The sequence below is a fragment of the Vigna radiata genome, chromosome 4 (genome assembly GCF_000741045.1).
Source record: "Vigna radiata var. radiata cultivar VC1973A chromosome 4, Vradiata_ver6, whole genome shotgun sequence".
NCBI classification, from domain to species: Eukaryota; Viridiplantae; Streptophyta; class Magnoliopsida; order Fabales; family Fabaceae; genus Vigna; species Vigna radiata.
In genome coordinates, this window is record NC_028354.1 from 15,949,607 (window position 1) to 15,966,650 (window position 17,044).

General features: G+C 30.4%; 2 protein-coding genes across 2 annotated transcripts; both read left to right on the top strand.

Annotated features, from left to right (window-relative positions):
• Window positions 1-6,367: 6,367 nt before the first annotated feature.
• LOC106758696 (probable tyrosine-protein phosphatase At1g05000) lies at window positions 6,368-9,192 on the top strand. The gene is made up of 5 exons (XM_014641654.2): window positions 6,368-6,781; window positions 6,986-7,079; window positions 7,684-7,741; window positions 7,865-7,908; window positions 8,274-9,192. Exons 1-5 carry the CDS (start codon window positions 6,624-6,626, stop codon window positions 8,529-8,531), a joined length of 612 nt encoding a protein of 203 aa, XP_014497140.1. The 5' UTR covers window positions 6,368-6,623; the 3' UTR covers window positions 8,532-9,192.
• A 6,197-nt stretch (window positions 9,193-15,389) lies between these two features.
• LOC106759468 lies at window positions 15,390-16,261 on the top strand. The gene has a single exon (XM_014642654.2). It carries the CDS (start codon window positions 15,606-15,608, stop codon window positions 15,918-15,920), a length of 315 nt encoding a protein of 104 aa, XP_014498140.1. The 5' UTR covers window positions 15,390-15,605; the 3' UTR covers window positions 15,921-16,261.
• The last annotated feature ends 783 nt before the right edge of the window (window positions 16,262-17,044 follow it).

Sequence of the window (17,044 nt, forward strand, 5' to 3'; positions counted from 1 at the left end):
ATATATATATATATATATATATATATATATATATATATAATGACTTTGCAAAGCAGTAGAGGCCACCACAAGTGCATAACCCGTTCCAACTCTACATACATTCTAAGTCCGGACAAGTCTAGAGGTCTTCACATGATAGGATGCTTGTTTTCGTATAATGTATGAAAATGATGTCTATGTCGATGATGACCTGCAAGTTCATATGTGTGAATGTTCTTGGATATATTAGATTGACTTAATTTGACTTGTATGTTGTTTTGAGACCTAGCTTACCCTTACATTGTGTGTGTTGTATGTGTTTGCCTTCCTCCTTACGATGATCATCCAATCCTTTGGATGTGAGCAGTAGGTGATGATATGCCCCTGGAGCAAGCGTTGGAGATTGAAGAAGACCCAGCCCCTAATGCTTAGGATTTCTACTAGCTCTTATTTTAAATAGCTCTTTATTTTAAAAGACTTCTAGCTTTTATTTTATCATGATCTATATTTTGGAAACATTCTTTAAATCTCCTTTCAATCATGTATTTTGGAGAATTATGAACTTGTACTTAAGTTTTAAAATTCCAATCAAATTTGAATAGTTGTACTCCTTAATTTACATATATAATTATATATATATTAAAACCCCGAAAACGTAGAAAAAAACCTTCGATAAAATTAGAAATTTTTGTAGTGTGTATACAACATGCTATTCACAAAAAATAAGTCACTTAAATAATAATAATAATAATAATAATAATAATAATACAATTGAAATTTATTTCTATAAATCTCTTAATTTTAATTTATTTTTCTAATTTATATTTAAATTTATATCAACATGTTTAATAATAAATATTAATAACTATCAGTATTAGAATAGAAAAATCATTTCAATGATAAACTATTATTTCTAAGGCATCTCTAACAATAAATCAATAATTCAAAAATCCTTTTCTTGCATATTCTAGATAAACACCAGTGTTTTATATACTTGTAGATTATCTATTTTAGAAGTAAAAAGTCACCTCAGAATTTTGACTTTTAAGTATTTCAAACAGCTAATCAAATCACTCTAATATTATGAAAATATAAATTTTTTATATGAGAAATATATATATATATATATATATATATATATATATATATATATATATATATATATATATCTAAAAATACATCTATTCTTTAGTTATTTAAGAAAATTAAATAAAGCAATTATATTATTTATAAGAATCTAAAATAATACATATTTGTATGAATATTTATCCATAATATTCATTTAAAATAATTTTATATATTGATTTTTTTTTAATTTATCATATCCTCGTATACATACTTTTATAAATTTTTATCTCAGATTCATTTAAATTATATTATATTTCTTTTAATTCAAACAACTCTAATTCACCAAATTTTCCTCTAAAATTCATTTATCATCAAATATTATCATGAAAGATGCATTCAAAGTTATTAAACGTCATGTTCATCTCCTTTATATGTACCAAAAAAATGAATGTGTTTATGATGTAATGAAAATATTTTAAAAATAGTGTAAAATAAGAAATAGAAAATACGAAGTTTCGGTATTATATATAATTTTGTCAAATAGTTTTTATGCTAAACATAGTCTTTTTATTGTTCAATAGGTAAACAAGAATAAAGAAGAAAGCAAAACGAGAACTTAAATGCATTGTTGGGAGACTATAAAACAAAGGTGGAATTTGAGTGGTGCATGACAAACATTTAATAACAAGATTCGAAAATTTGTTATGACTTACTTAAATTTTAGTTTTTTTTAGTTATATACATTTATTATGAAATTTCTAACCAGTACTTAAAAATTAGAAACATAAAATTATGAATATTATCTATTTTAAAAATAAACTTATAGAATTTATTATTTATACTAATTGAATTAAAAAAATAAACTATTAAATTTTTGAACCCTAATATTGTATATGCAACTAAGAGAGAAAATTATAAAACAAATAATTTTTATGTGGATGTGCTCGGAGGCTTACAAGGCAAATATTAGATAGGAGTGAGTTAAATAAATTCGTATGTATTTCTTATGTAGGGTAGACGGACTCGACTCATTATTTGAGAGAAATGTTAAATGGGATTAAACGAACAGAGCAACCTATATTGTGATCCTTAACATGGTTATACTTGGCCTAGTGATCTCGGTTACAATTAGTCTAAACTTTACCTAGTCCTACTTATGCTCATTAGGCTAAATGGAGGCCTAAGACGTTCAGATTCTGTAACGTCCCGATAACTTATAAGGAATATTGACTGTCTTCACACATCAACACGAGGCTTTGCAATGTGTTTTGTCCTCACTCGCACATTTTCTGGGAAAACTTCCTAGAAGGTCATCCATCCCTAAATTACTCAAAGTTAAGCACGCTTAACCATGGAGTTCTTATGGGTTAGGCTACCGATAAGCAAATGCATTTGTTTTTAGGTAGCCTAACCCATAAGAACTCCATGGTTAAGCGTGCTTAGCATGGAGTAATTTAGGGATGGGTGACATTCTAGGAAGTTTTCCCAGAAAATGTGCGAGTGAGGACAAAAAAGCACATTGCAAAGCCTCGTGTTGATGTGTGGGGGCAGTTAATATTCCTTGTAAGTTGTCAGGGCGTTATAAATGGTATCAGAGCCTAGCCTCTCCCAGTAGGGTGTGATTCGAGGACGAACCAAGCGGAAGCTGGTGGGCATGTGACACCCGGACACTGACGAGGGCGGGGAGTGATCGCCGGTGAAAGAGGCATGGAGTGCAAGAGGCACAGACAAGGAGCGGCTCCTGGCAGGCTTCTAGTGGAAGGGACACATGGACGAATCGAACATACCGGAATGAGAGGGATCTAGATACTGTATAGGTATGGGACTATACGGTTGAAGGATAACTTAAAGGAATTAAATGGCTACTCATATCAACAAATGCATTTGTTTTTCGGTAGCCTAACCCATAAGAACTTCATGGTTAAGCATGCTTAGCTTGGAGCAATTTAGGGATGGGTGACCTTCTGGGAAGTTTTCCCATAAAATGTGCGAGTGAGGACAAAACACATTACAAAGCCCCGTGTTGATGTGTGGGGGCAATCAATATCCCCTGTAACTTGTCGGGGCGTTACAGATTCAACCATGCCTAGGCTTGACTTTGCACAACATGGCTTAAATTGACCTGCCTTTTCCTTTGTGTAGGCTGACCTCACTTAACCTTAGTCTAGATTGTCTTAGCTCAATCTTGTCCAAGATTAACTCGACTCAACAATGGCCTAGGCTAAGTCCATTCGACATGGGCCTAGGACGACTTCGCTCAACTAGGGTTTGAGATGACTCAATTCAACCTTAGTTTAGCTAATTCTTCTTTTGTTAGGCTTGGATCGACTTGACCTGATTTGAGTACGCGTTGGTGTTGCTCTAATTAGGATCTAGTTGACTTGTCTCAAACTAGCCCTAATTGACTCGATTGGTCTTTAACTCACGTTGATAAAACTCCACCTTTTTCAAAGTTAACTCGACTTAAGTCAAGTTTGACTTAACCTAGTTTTGTGTCTTAATTCTATTGATCCAACTTAACTTGACTTAGGCACTAAGTGTCTTGGCTTGACTTAGAGCAGACCCGACTTGATCTCAATAGGTCGGGGTCTAAGCTGATCTTGATAAGACTAGGATAATTTGTCCTTAGCCCAGCTTGAAAATATGTAAGCCAACCTCAAATGAAATAAACTTAGAGTCGACCTAACTTGATTAAGTGTTAGCTCATTCTAACTCAATAAAACTTAAGTCTAGGTTGACTTGACTCAATCTGGACTTGAATCCACTTGACTTGATTTGTACCTGAGTTAATACAACTCGACTTGGTCATGAACTGACTAATTTAGAGTGAGTTCAAATTGACTTTACTTAACTTTAACCTAAGTTAACTTAATATAACCTTGCATCAACACAATATAATGTTGTTTTTCTTAAACATAGTTGGATCTTATTATATAACAATTTAGATACACATTAATTTAAAATTTTCAAAATCTAAAAAAATTATTCAATATATATCCAATGCAAAATTAATTAAATATATTAAACTTAAAATCATAAAAATATGAAGTTATATTTAAGATAAGTTTATTTGAAGATATTTAAAGTAATATAAATCTGCACTGTTATAAATTAGACGTGATAAATTTTTTTCTTACTTTTTAAGTAAAAATGTTCTTTGAGAAAGATCAATTTGATTAGAAGTTAGAGAAAGTAACTTTTACTTCAAGCTAAAGAAAACGTTCACATTGTAGCCTTAATTTTAGCCTTGAAAAAAGGTTAAAATATTAATATTTTAAACTAACACCAATAGTTTCAAAAACCCATCACACAAATGACAAATACTGAAATAATATACAACAATATATTAAATTGGATAATTAGGGAGTCGACTATATGATGTGAAGATTAATATTATTAATTTTAATCTTTCTTTTGCTTTAATTTTTTTTTCTTTTCTTAGTATCTATCTTTTTCACAATTAAATGGAAGTGTGTATGTAAAAGTCACTCCATATCAAATTAATGGTATGTACAAATAACAGTTAATATTTATAATAGTAAATGTAATAGTTTTATCATTTATAAAATAATTATGATTTTTTGTGGGTCTTATAGGATCAAAGTGGATTTAATGGTTTATTTATCTAATAATCCAATTCTTTGATTTATAGTATGTTAAGTTAAAAAATGACAAACTGATTTATAATCAAATAGAAACAGATCGGTTTATAATTAAGTAAAAACAAATAAATTTGTGACTAAATAAAAATAGATCCACTTGTAATAAAAACAAATTAACTTATAATCACATAAAACAATTGAGTACTATAGACTAATTTATAATTAAATAACCTAGAGCAACTTATAATTAGATTAAACAAGTCGACTTATGATAGAGTATAATAAACCCAATTAAAACCTAATAGTTTAGCTATAGTAATCGGACGTTTACACAACAAATTATTTTTTCATAAATCAGCACAAAATCATACATCATGCTTGCTTGCCAGAATGAAAACCCTTTACAGGCCGTGTTGACCCATTTTTAATTTGGAAAATAATATTTTAATACTATTTTTTGACACTATTTTGATACTGTACACACTATTTGGAAAACAAACTTTAGTTTTTTTCTTCCAAATATACTTCTGTCTCAACTTTTTTAATTTGAAATCGTCCAATTACATTTTGACAGTGTACAATATCAAAATAGTGTCAAAAAATAATGTTAAAATATCATTTTTCTTTGAATTTTGAGTCTCAGCAAAGTTCATCATTTTTTACTGTAAAAAATCACACAAACCAATAATAAACATAGTCCAATGGATTTGATGATCTGGGTGAAAGGAACAACAACCTTTGATTCAATGCATAGGAACATTTGTTCATATATCACGTTTCAATCAATCGTTACCACCATTGGTTGCTCTATATATACTTTCCACAAGTGGCTGTAGTTTGACTCAACGTGAATACGAGGAATATTTTGTGTCATATTCAATTCAAATCTTACTATATAATCATAAATAATATTTTATTCTTTACTTTTGCTAATGTAATGTGCAAGCAGCTACGAGTTTGAACTTCTATGTTAGTTAAAAAAAACAATTATGTCTTATAATATCTTCCCGTTAATTATCTCTTATGATTTTAAAGAATATATATATATATATATATGTATATATATATATATATATATATATATGTATATATATATATATATATATATAATATTTTACAATTATTATTAAAATTAATAAATATATAATATTAAACTATTTGTGATGACTAAAAAATGTAAAATACCTTTTGATATAGAAAATAACTAAGGTGATTCTTCTTAATTTTTTAGAGTAACGTTATATTATGAAAAAAATATGTAGTTATAAGAAAATGTTAAATACAAATATGCATTTAATACCACCATACTATAAATCACATGAAACATTTATCATGTATTCTCTCTAATCCTTAATATATAACACTTCTAACATCACATACCAATAAAAACAACTACTTTAATAACATTTTTAAAAACACCGAAATACCGAATTAATCTTCATTATTAATAAGGCTTAAACTTTTGTACTCGCTATTTATTAATATAACATATACAAAAAATAAATATCGAAAATATTTAATATAAGTAAACAAAACAAATATGAAGTTATATAGTTTTAAAAAATTCATAAGTAATAAAATAGTTATAATATTAAAAAGATATATCAGAGAATAATATAATGTAAGGAAAGGGTGACAAAATAATAATATTACAAAAAATAATAATAAATAAGGGAGCGTTGTTCACTGCGGGTTCCTCGCAACAGCGCCAACAGCAAAATCTAGTTGTACGCCGTTTTGGAATCAGAGGGAGAGAGGGAAAAACCCGTAAATTCGTTCGAAACGGCGTCGTATTGACCTTCTCATTCTCCTTAAAAGGAGGAACAGAAGAATCCCAATAAGCAAAGAGATTCTGAAAATTATAACTTCTTCATTGCCTCTGTTTTCTATATAATACACATTCAATAAAAATCCAATCTTTCATATTTTCGAGAGAGATTCAAACAAACGCATTGAGGCTTGGAACAACCAACGATGGGGTTGATTGTGGAGGTCGAGAACGGCGAGGACAACGACGCCGTTCTGGTTCCGCCCCCTAACTTCGCCATGGTCGAGGACTGCATTTTCCGATCCAGTTTTCCTACCTCATCCAATTTCCCCTTTCTCCAAACCCTAAACCTTCGCTCCATCATGTTCGTCTCTCCCTTCCTTCAATTTTCATTCTTAAAGATTCTTTCAGGCTTCAAGTCATTTTTTTCCCCTTCCGCTCCCCTCAAATAAAGAATTAAATTAAAGAATTCTGTAATGTGTCTCATATTTTGATTTTTCCGCAGATTATGTTGTGTTTTTTAATGTTTAAGCGTGAAACTTAAATACGAGGTTGCGAATTGGTGCAGATACCTGTGCCCCGAGCCTTATCCTGAGGAAAATCTAGAGTTCCTTCGGTCGCAGAATATTCGGCTCTTTCAATTTGCAATTGAGGGGAAAACGGTAATTTTTCTTTTCTCTTGTATTGCTGCTATAATTATTATTCTTCTTGTTCATATATTGCGTTGAAAGGTGTTTTTGTCGTGTGGTATGTGATTCATGTTGTTTTGAAGAGATTCTCTTTACGATATGGAATATTTGGGTCTCTTGATTTTGGTGACAGATTTTATTGAAGTGCCTATCAGGTCAAGGTTTAGACTGTTGGATAATTTCTCACTATCAGAATAAGAAAAAAAAAAAGAGAGACTAAATTCTTCTACAGATTAAAATCAACTTTTGCGTCTAAATTTTATGAAATCTCTCTCGTTTACTTTAAAATTTGAAATTTTCTAGTTGATTTCAGCACAGGACTAAGTGGGATTCACTATAATTTGTAATTCTTTTGCTTTTGTGTAGTTGTTTTTTTGCTACATATAATGCCACAGTCTTGATCTGGTTTTTTTCTTAAACTATTAGTTTTGGGTATCGAGTGAATGTCTTTCTGCGTTAAGGACGAATTTTTAGTCAATCAAGGATACCTGGTGTTGGTGGATGCATTTGAATAACTGGTTCCTTGTTAACCTATTATTTATTTTCCAGCGATAACAAGTTTTTGTACTGTGTGCAGGATATTTCTACCCCTATTCTCAAGGATTCTGTGATGGATGCACTGAAGGTTTTGATTGGTACTCGAATATAACAATCATAGATTTTTTTTTTTCCGTGTGTGTATATGTATTCTTGGTATTGCTGCATTGTCTCTTGTTTATTGGATATTAATAAGTTCTTGATTTTTGTTGTTGTTTCAGACGTGAGAAATCACCCTGTTTTGATCCACTGCAAGCGAGGAAAGGTATTAAAAGATGCACAAACTGTAAATTTAGGGTGTGTTTGATCTCTATTTTTAGAAAATATAAAGACAGACACATCGAGTTCACCACATACAACACCTATCTTATTAACTTCCTCTTAAACTAGGACAACAAAGTAGAAGAGGGTGATACAAAATCTCCAAACTTTCTCTGTTATTTTGTTTTATAAGAGCTTTCTAACCTAATAGATTTTGGAGGAGAAATTGGTTGTTCAGTGGGATGAAATTATTTCAAAGAGCAGTTTTTAAAAGTACAAAAATGAGCAAACAAAACAGACCTATAATACTTTTTTCTACTTAGTTGTTTTAAATAAATATTCTGACGAATCGGCTCTTCTTTTATGCAGCATAGAACTGGTTGCCTTGTTGGTTGCTTGCGAAAATTACAGAATTGGTGTTTATCTTCTGTATTTGAGGAGTACCAACGATTTGCTGGTGCTAAATCCAGGACAATGGACTTAACATTTATAGAAATGTTTGACATTCTAAGCCTGAGCCAGTGCCTTTACAGCATAATCTACCAGTACCACGGATATGGTTCGAAAAAGCGTCGGTTGTTGTACAAAGAAGAGAATTTACAGAAGCCCCGATTGACATCATTTTAGCTGTGACGGGATTTAATTCTTTTCCTTTTACTTTGTAGATTTCATACTTCATATAGTTTTTCTCAGATTCATCCAGCGTCATTTTCAAATATCTTTAAGACTACTTCGACTTCTAAAGAAAACCGTGTGGTCTTTTTTTTTTCTTTTCCACCTTCCCATTTACCCATATTATTTACATTGTCTAGCACCAACAGAAATAGAGTGGTGCAAGCAATTCATAGAAACGAGTATGCCATTAATTGTGAGTGTAGTTTTCTGAAGCCATGTATTTGTAAGCAAATAATAACCATTATTGGTGTATAAGAAAATTTGATCTGATAGTTCCAAGGAATGGATCCATCAATATTTTTTCATGATCCTTCTGAAGTAAGAAGATAAGTGCTGATTTGGTAAGCAGCATAGTGGAGGGAGCAACTTGGATTGGTTTGCGTTTGGAATTTGAATTTTGGAGTTTAGTGTTTACTATATAAGTGAAAAGTTAGAAGAGCTTGTCCAACAGAAATTCGTGAAGAAAAACAGTAACTTTTTCCTTTTGATTTATAAGCTTTTGCTTTGTGGATAACAATGAAGACACTCCAAAACAAACAAAGCTGTTTGATTGATGTAAAGGAATGATGTAAACGAATGCTATCATGTAGTATATCTTTGAAATTGTTCTGTATGTACGCCTCCTTTTCTGTTGTATGTTTTCTTAGGCAAACCCTGTTTTTCATTTTCTTAACATTTCTAGGTATATCATTGAACCATAAACTTTAAAACTGAAAACATGTCATAACTATATTAAATTTTAATATCCACAGCTAGTGAACCGAAAACGAAAAGGATTGCAATAAAAAAAATATATAATAAAATCATGTTTTTATTGCATATTTTTAATTTGTATTAAATTAAGTATCATCATTATATATAAAAAGGATATCTGAGTAGTCACTTTTATTATGATATAACAAAAAAATAAAATTATTATTAATTTTATAATTATAAAAATAAATAAAAATTATTTATTTATTTATTTGGTAGATGATTTTTTTATTATAGATGGTTATTTTAGTTTAAAAATGATTAAATTTGTAAGAAAATATCAAATTGAAAAAAACGGTTAAATTAGAAAAAGAGAATAAAATTTGTAAAATAATTATTTTAATCCAAAAAACATTGTTAGGATAAAATTCGAAACAATACGTGTATAATTGTATAGATGATATAATTTTACATTTGAAGAAATAAAATAATTTATTTAGTTATTATTTAATAAAATAAAAAAAATTGAATAAGTTTCTTTATTTAATAAAAAAACTAAATGATTTCTCTTTTGAAAAAATGACAGTTATATTATTTAATAACTTATAATATATATATATATATATATATATATGTAATTTTTATTTTTTAATTAATTATTAAAAAGTAATAAATTCAACATATTTTAGTGTAATAAAAATGTTAATTAGCATTTTATAACCATAATAATTTAAAATACCAAATAAAGACATTTTTGTACTTTGTATTAATTGTGAAAGTGTACAAAACACAAATGTGTTTTTATTTTGTATTCTGAAACAATGCAAACTGAAAAAATGTTTTGTATTATTTGTGCACTCATAAACGAGAGACAAGTTTTATTTGTTTATTTGTCGTGGACATTTGATTTTTCTTTTGAAAAAAAAAACAACAATACAGGATGTAAACTTAACAAAGTAGGGGCTGTATATAGTAAAGCCCAAAATGAAAAAACTCTTTTATCTTTCCATACACTGATCATTTCTTACTTTTTTTACCCAAGGTTTTTTCTTAGAGTAACTCTTTTATCTTAAATATAGAATTGAAGTAAAAATCATAAAATTGCATTTATAGCATGTAATTAATCATACATGTGAAGACTGTTTGAGTAAAAGTTTCAAGTTAATGCTTTACAATAGGTTGCAGCATAATTATCATATAAACTAAACAACACAATGTTTAAATACAATCTCACACAAAGTTAGTTTAGAGAAAAAAAGAAAAAGAAAAAAAAAAGAGAGTAAACAATGAATAAATATTTAATATCCAAATTTTAAAGCTTAAACTGTAGACAAAATAACTTTTCTATCTCTAATTCAGAAAAACCTATAAAAGAGCCTTTACAATTCATTTGAAATGTTTATAAACACCTCTTTAATTTTATAAGCTTACATAAAATCATAGTTTTATTAGTGACAAACATATAATTTTCAACATCCAAATTATATAGTTGATTAAGGAACTTAGTATAGTCAAATTAGCTTAAAAAATTAAGTTTGTTGACCCAAGTTAAGGATGGCAAATAAAATTCATAAGGTAACAATATTTTTAAGGAATATATGTAGACAATAGGTGTGAATATATGTTAATTTTTTTGCTTGTTTATGATAATAATATGGAGATTATGATATATAATATGCTAATGTTGGTTAGCCCTAAAAAATGTTAGTAAACTTTATTTGAGTACTAAATTAAAATTATTTTCAAAAATATTAATTTATGTTAATTTTTAGAAAAACTAATTTATTTTCATTATATTTTAATGTGTAACTTTATTTTTCAATTAATTTTTATTTGAGTTTGTGTTAAACATTGTTTTTAAGTAATTTAATTTAAAATACAAAAATATTTGTTGGCATCTATAGATACTCAAAAGTATAAAAATATTTGCAAATATTCTTTCACGAATACCTATGAAACAAATAAATAAGGTATATTTTTTTAGAGAGAACAAGTAACAAATATACACTAGTGTTTGTTTTGATTCGTTATCATCCTTACTCTTAAGATATATGGAACTTCATATTTTTTAGAATAGAATGTATCACATTTTAAAGTAAGAAATACATATGTAATATTTTAAATTCAAACCTTAAATATAAGGTACGCTAAGTTATATTAATTTAATGTGATAGAAAATACAAAAAATAAATAAGTATAGATATATTTTTATATTTGTATTTATTTCATAATTGATTCGTGTGATTCAATCAGTAATAAAGCAGTTTGATGATTAACTTAATATATTTATGTTCATTTCATTTGTAATTATCATTGGTGAACAATGTGTTCATAGAGATTCATCAAAGACTATTGATTAATGTCTTCAAGCATCTATTTAGTGTATTGATTCTTTAGTTTTATCTTTATTTTCAAGAGTGTTTGATTAATAGGGATTTTTTACTATTGTACGGTACATTATGTTGTGTTTGGATGAGACAATTTAAGAGGATAATTCACTTATTTGGAGAATTTGAAGTTCTTTGATGTAAAATGGCTTGCTTGAATAAGAAAATTAAAAAGAAGTCAAAATTTAGAAATTTTAAGAAGGTATTTTAAATAACTAAAATAATAGAGTTAAAGTTCTCTAAAAAAAGAAGGAACTTTAAATCTCACAAATTGTGGAATTCTTCATTAGTCAGGACGAAAAAAGTTCACATGTCTAAATTTCGGTTCACATCGACCTTCAGCTCATGATGAATCATCTCAACATGTAGTCCGAGTCAAATTAACTCAACTATGAGACCATATTGACTTGACATGACATTTGGTCAAAGTCAAAGGTCGAACCAACTGGAGCTGAGCCAATAATCGAGCTGAATGGATCCGAGTCAAAAGTTACTTGAGTCATCTAGGATGAAGGTTGAGTCATGTCAATATATGTCGATTTGGCATAAATCGAAAGTCAATTTAATTCAACTAAACCAAAGGTCAAGTTGTTTTAGCATAAATCGAAGGTCCAACCGAGTCAGTCTATACATAGTCAAGGCGAGTTAGTCTGGGGAAAAGGTTGAGCCGATCCGGTTAAGAGTGAAGGTGGAGCCTAGTTGACTTGAGCTGAAGGTGGAGTAAAGTCGACCTAGACAAAGGTGGAGTAGAGACAACTTGGGCCAAAGGTCGAGCCTAGGTGGTATAGACCAAAGGTCAAGTTGAGCCGGCTCGAGCCAAAGGTCGAGTTGAGCCGTCTGTGATCGAAGGTGTTAAGCTGGTCAAGCATAAGGTCAAGCAACGGGTCTTAGTCAAAGGTCTAGTCGAGCTAGTCAACGTTAAAGGTCTTGTCGAGCTGGCTTAGGTCGAAGGTCGAGTCGAGCTAACTCAGACTAAAAAAGGTTGAATTGAGTCGATCCAGACTGAAGACATAATAAGTCAGATCGAAGGTAAAACTAACTCAATTAGAATCAATGGTAAGATGTTAAAGTAAAATTTAAATTGTTTTATCTAAATTAAATATATGACATTTTATGATTGAAAGATATTTGCATTTGGTTTAAAATGTTTAATGTTACAACTTGTAGCATTGAAGTTCAAAACTATATAAAAACATATTAAATTGCCTCTTATAAAACCCGTTTGTATTTGAAAGTTATTCTTGGAATTTATTTTTCAAAAAAGAAAATGTAACCAATACAAGTATTTCTTTTATAATCACTTATGTCTTGTTCCATATTTATTACTTTTTATAATAAATCATTTATTCTTTATAATCTAAGTGTTTTGAGCTTTTAAATATGTTCAGTAAAGGAAATAATTTTTTAGATACCATATCGGAAACAAATATAAAAAATATCACCAAATTATAGTATTTTTAAAGTAATTAATGGTCTCTTCTATCAATTAATCATGAGAGTGACTTTCATTATGAGCAAAGAAGCAAGACTTTCCTTATGTAAGCGAATCCCCCCTTAAGGATATAAGAGTGGTCAGGAGTGTGTGCAAGACAATTTTCTTTAGAATGTTTAGTGAGGTATTTATTTTTTAGGGTAAGCGCAATGTCTTGACTTTCAAGCCTTTAAGTCTCTTGGGTAAATAGGGATCTTAATCCTAGGCAAGCTAGTCAGTTAAGTTTCTCTTCATTTTCCGAGATAAGCAGTTCCATTCCTTCGCCTATTATTCCATCCACATAATACAAGGTTTCATTATATTGATATTATTTATCATAAAAAATATTATTAAAATATATGCTTAATTGCTCGGGAGGTGCCCACTTTTAGGGTAGTGTTGTCTACTTGGTTCTCGCTTTTAGAAAAATGTCAATTTCATCTTAAATGCGTTAATGTACATCAATCAAGTCCATTCCGTTAATTTTCTGGAAACGACGTTAACTTATATGGTGATGTGTTAAAACAGTGTATCGATGTGGTAAAACACATTTGCAACGAGTGGGAATGTGTAAATGTATTGTGCAATGGTGTTCTTCGCATGTCTTTTTAACGGAGAAGTTTGAAGCCTGTCCTAATTGAAGTTTATACCCCAAGTGAAGTTTGAAGTTTACCCTAGTAACAAACCTTATTATAGTGCCTTTCAATTGGGAGCATATCCTTGGAAGGTCGAATGATTATGATGGATTTGAACTTCAACCTACTATACACTTCAATTACCCTATCTCTAACTCTTCTCTTTGGAAAGTGCACAAATCAAGTCAAACAACCATTAAAAAAAAGCACTAATGTTGTAAATAATTTTAGATCCTCAAACATATCATATTCTTTTAATGAGAAAAAAGACCGTGATAGAGAACACAAAGATTTTAAAAAAATAAAAGGTGGAAGAAAACAATGGTAACCAAGCTCAAGAGCTACATCACCTGACAAGCAAGATCTAAGAAAAAAATGAACGAGTGAATCAAGTAGGTACACTTACTATGGTGAAATGAAGCAGCTGGGTAGGCTTGTCCTTCAAGAGTTGCTACTGCTACTAACATATCTCATTTTCCAAATAAATCTCAACTTATCTTTCCGAAAGTGAAATCACTTGGTAATTCCAAACAAATTGAACATGATCTCTTTAACAAATTAAAATTTTCTAGTAAAGATTTGCGAGTGTTGTAAAATCACTTTTCTTCTTTGCTGTTCAAAATCCTAATTCGTAAACATTCACTCATTAAATAAAGTATCATCCAATGAAATATCATCCAATAAAATGAACTTAATATTTATCTTTGATCTAACGTTACATATATTCTATATTCATTGTTGTGTGCTTCTTTTACTTATTAGCATATAAATTAGAATCAACAGACTTATCCATAAAATTAAAATCACTTCACCAACCAACTTAAAGTTAATGAATAACTGAAAAATTAATATTTATTCCTATTTTTATTCGCAGGAAAATTATCAGGAATAACTTTTGAATGTACTGTATAAAATATACTACATAACTATGAAGAGAGTCAATTTGCGGAAGAGAGGAAAACTTTTTATATCCTTATATATGAATTATTGAAACTTTTTTTTTCATCATCTAAAGAACTATTCTTCAAAATTATTTATCAATGGATTTGACATAAATAGAACGTATTGCCATCAAATTTAAACCCTTTTATCTATTTAATCGACCAAAAACAATTATATTTTTTACATACTAACTAAATTGTATTTTTATGTATAAACTCATAATATTTCTCAATTGAAAGATAAACTCATAATATTTCTCATAAAAAGTTAATATCTTACATGATATATTCTCTTTTGTATGGACAAACGCTATAACCATGCTTAGTTTTATCAATATTAATCCTAACGAATAGTTTTTTAGCTTTTTAAGGAAACTTTAAATTATGCTTAATTCCACTAAAGTTTGTTAAAGACACATCCAAAATGAATAAAAAAATTGAAAAAATAAAGAACCCTAGGAATGATAGGTGATAAGATTGTGAGGAATCTAATACAATACACTGCGTTAAGCCCAAGTTGATGCGAAGGAGGTGTCCGAAAGCAATTGGCCCAAACAAAAAACTCCGAATATTAACGAATGAGAGAGGCCCACGTGTCCCAGACTCAGACATCATGAGAAATGCTGAAAATAATGGGTTCCAGATAAGCCTCTAGCGTTCCGTGCCTATTAATAACCAAAATCCATTCCACAAACGCGCAAGCGAAACGCAGCGCAACGCAGTACAACATAACAAACCCTTTTCGGTGGTCGAACACAAATTAGGGTTCTCCCATCCCTAGGGTTTACCTTCCCCTATTCCAAATCACCCTCTTCCACCCCAAAAAATCCAAACCGTTAAGGACAAAAGGAAGAGAATCATTCGTTGATTTTCGGAAAGGAGAGCCGCACCTCGACGCGATGACCGGGAAGGCGAAGCCCAAGAAGCACACGGCTAAGGAGATCGCGGCAAAGATCGACGCCGCCACTACCAACCGCGGCGGCGGTAAGGCGGGTCTGGCGGACCGGTCTGGTGTGGAGAAAGGCGGGCACGCGAAATACGAGTGCCCGCTCTGCAAAGTCACGGCGCCTGACGTGAAATCGATGCAGATTCATCACGAGGCGCGTCACCCCAAGATCCCCTTTGAGGAGGACAAGGTCGTCAACCTTCACGCCACAATCGCCAGCGAATCGTCGAAGGCGCGTCCAGGCATTCGCGGAAGCCACAAAAAATGATCTTAATCGGTCATTATCATCGCTTATGTTATAGCCCCTTCAAGCTCTGTTTTTTGTTTTTATTTTTCTTTCCTTTTATCTGTCTAAGTTAAAGTCTTCTAGGGTGTTGTTCTGTATTGCGGGACGTGGGTATGCTTAGTTGTTTTATCGAGGGAAGGGACTATGATGCAATATGTATGAATGCGATGATGCTGTGTCTGAAGGGACAAAGAAGTGTCTTTTCTAGGAATGAGAATGGCTTTGTTGTATGGGAGCCCTTCTTTTCAAGGATCTGAGTGTATATTGTTCCCTATATTGAAAGTTAAAGTGGACTTATTGACCTAATATTAATTTGTGGTGTGTGCTGATAGATTCTGTTGGATTGTCGGTTTTTTAGGTAATTGGTTTTGTGTTATGATGAATATGTTGAAAAGAAGATTGGTGCAATAACTGCTATGCTGTGGATTGTGTTTAGGTTTAGGGTTGGTTTCAAGTGAATGGATAGTGTGATGTGATGTGATTTTTGTTGCCGCTTATGGTTAAGATTGATCATAATGTAGAAGTAGAACAGCTAATTGGGATTACTCGAGTAAGATCAGAAGTTAGTTAAGCCAAGGTAAAATAATTCATTTGGTTCTTGTAGTGGCTTTCTCTTTTAAGTATCAGCTCGGAAAAAAAAAATATTAGTATTTTTGGGAAGACTTAAAAGACTTTCGTAGCGGCTTTCATACGGGAAGAAAGTTTTTTCTAATGTTAAAACTTGTTTGTAATGATTAAGTGAATAATTAACCTTGAGGCAGTGATTCTTTAATGAAAACATTATGGGCGAATCTGGAAATACTTGAGTTGTCAATGGGACTACTGTCTTTTACCCACGGTTAATTTGAAATCTTAATATGTGATTTTTTAATCAGGAGAGATTAACTGTGCAAAGCATCTTGAATGATCCCCATTCCCTTCTGATATGTGTACCCTTGCTATAGTAATTTCATATCAATTTAAGGAAGTTATTTTCTTAAAGTTAGTATTGCCTCAGTAGAATTCAAAATACCAGTTTTATTGTAACAGTAAAATCCATATTCAGATACGTGTGTTCTTCTTACTTTGACTCCGAAGTTTGCCAATTTTAATTTGTATTTCTTTTT

Coding starts and splice junctions, on each gene's coding strand:
- LOC106759468 (XM_014642654.2), top strand. CDS start 15,606: ATGACCGGGAAGGCGAAGCCCAAGAAGCACACGGCTAAGGAGATCGCG.
- LOC106758696 (XM_014641654.2), top strand. CDS start 6,624: ATGGGGTTGATTGTGGAGGTCGAGAACGGCGAGGACAACGACGCCGTT. Junction 7,080..7,683: donor TTGCAATTGAGGGGAAAACG/GTAATTTTTCTT, acceptor TACTGTGTGCAG/GATATTTCTACCCCTATTCT. Junction 7,909..8,273: donor TCCACTGCAAGCGAGGAAAG/GTATTAAAAGAT, acceptor TCTTTTATGCAG/CATAGAACTGGTTGCCTTGT.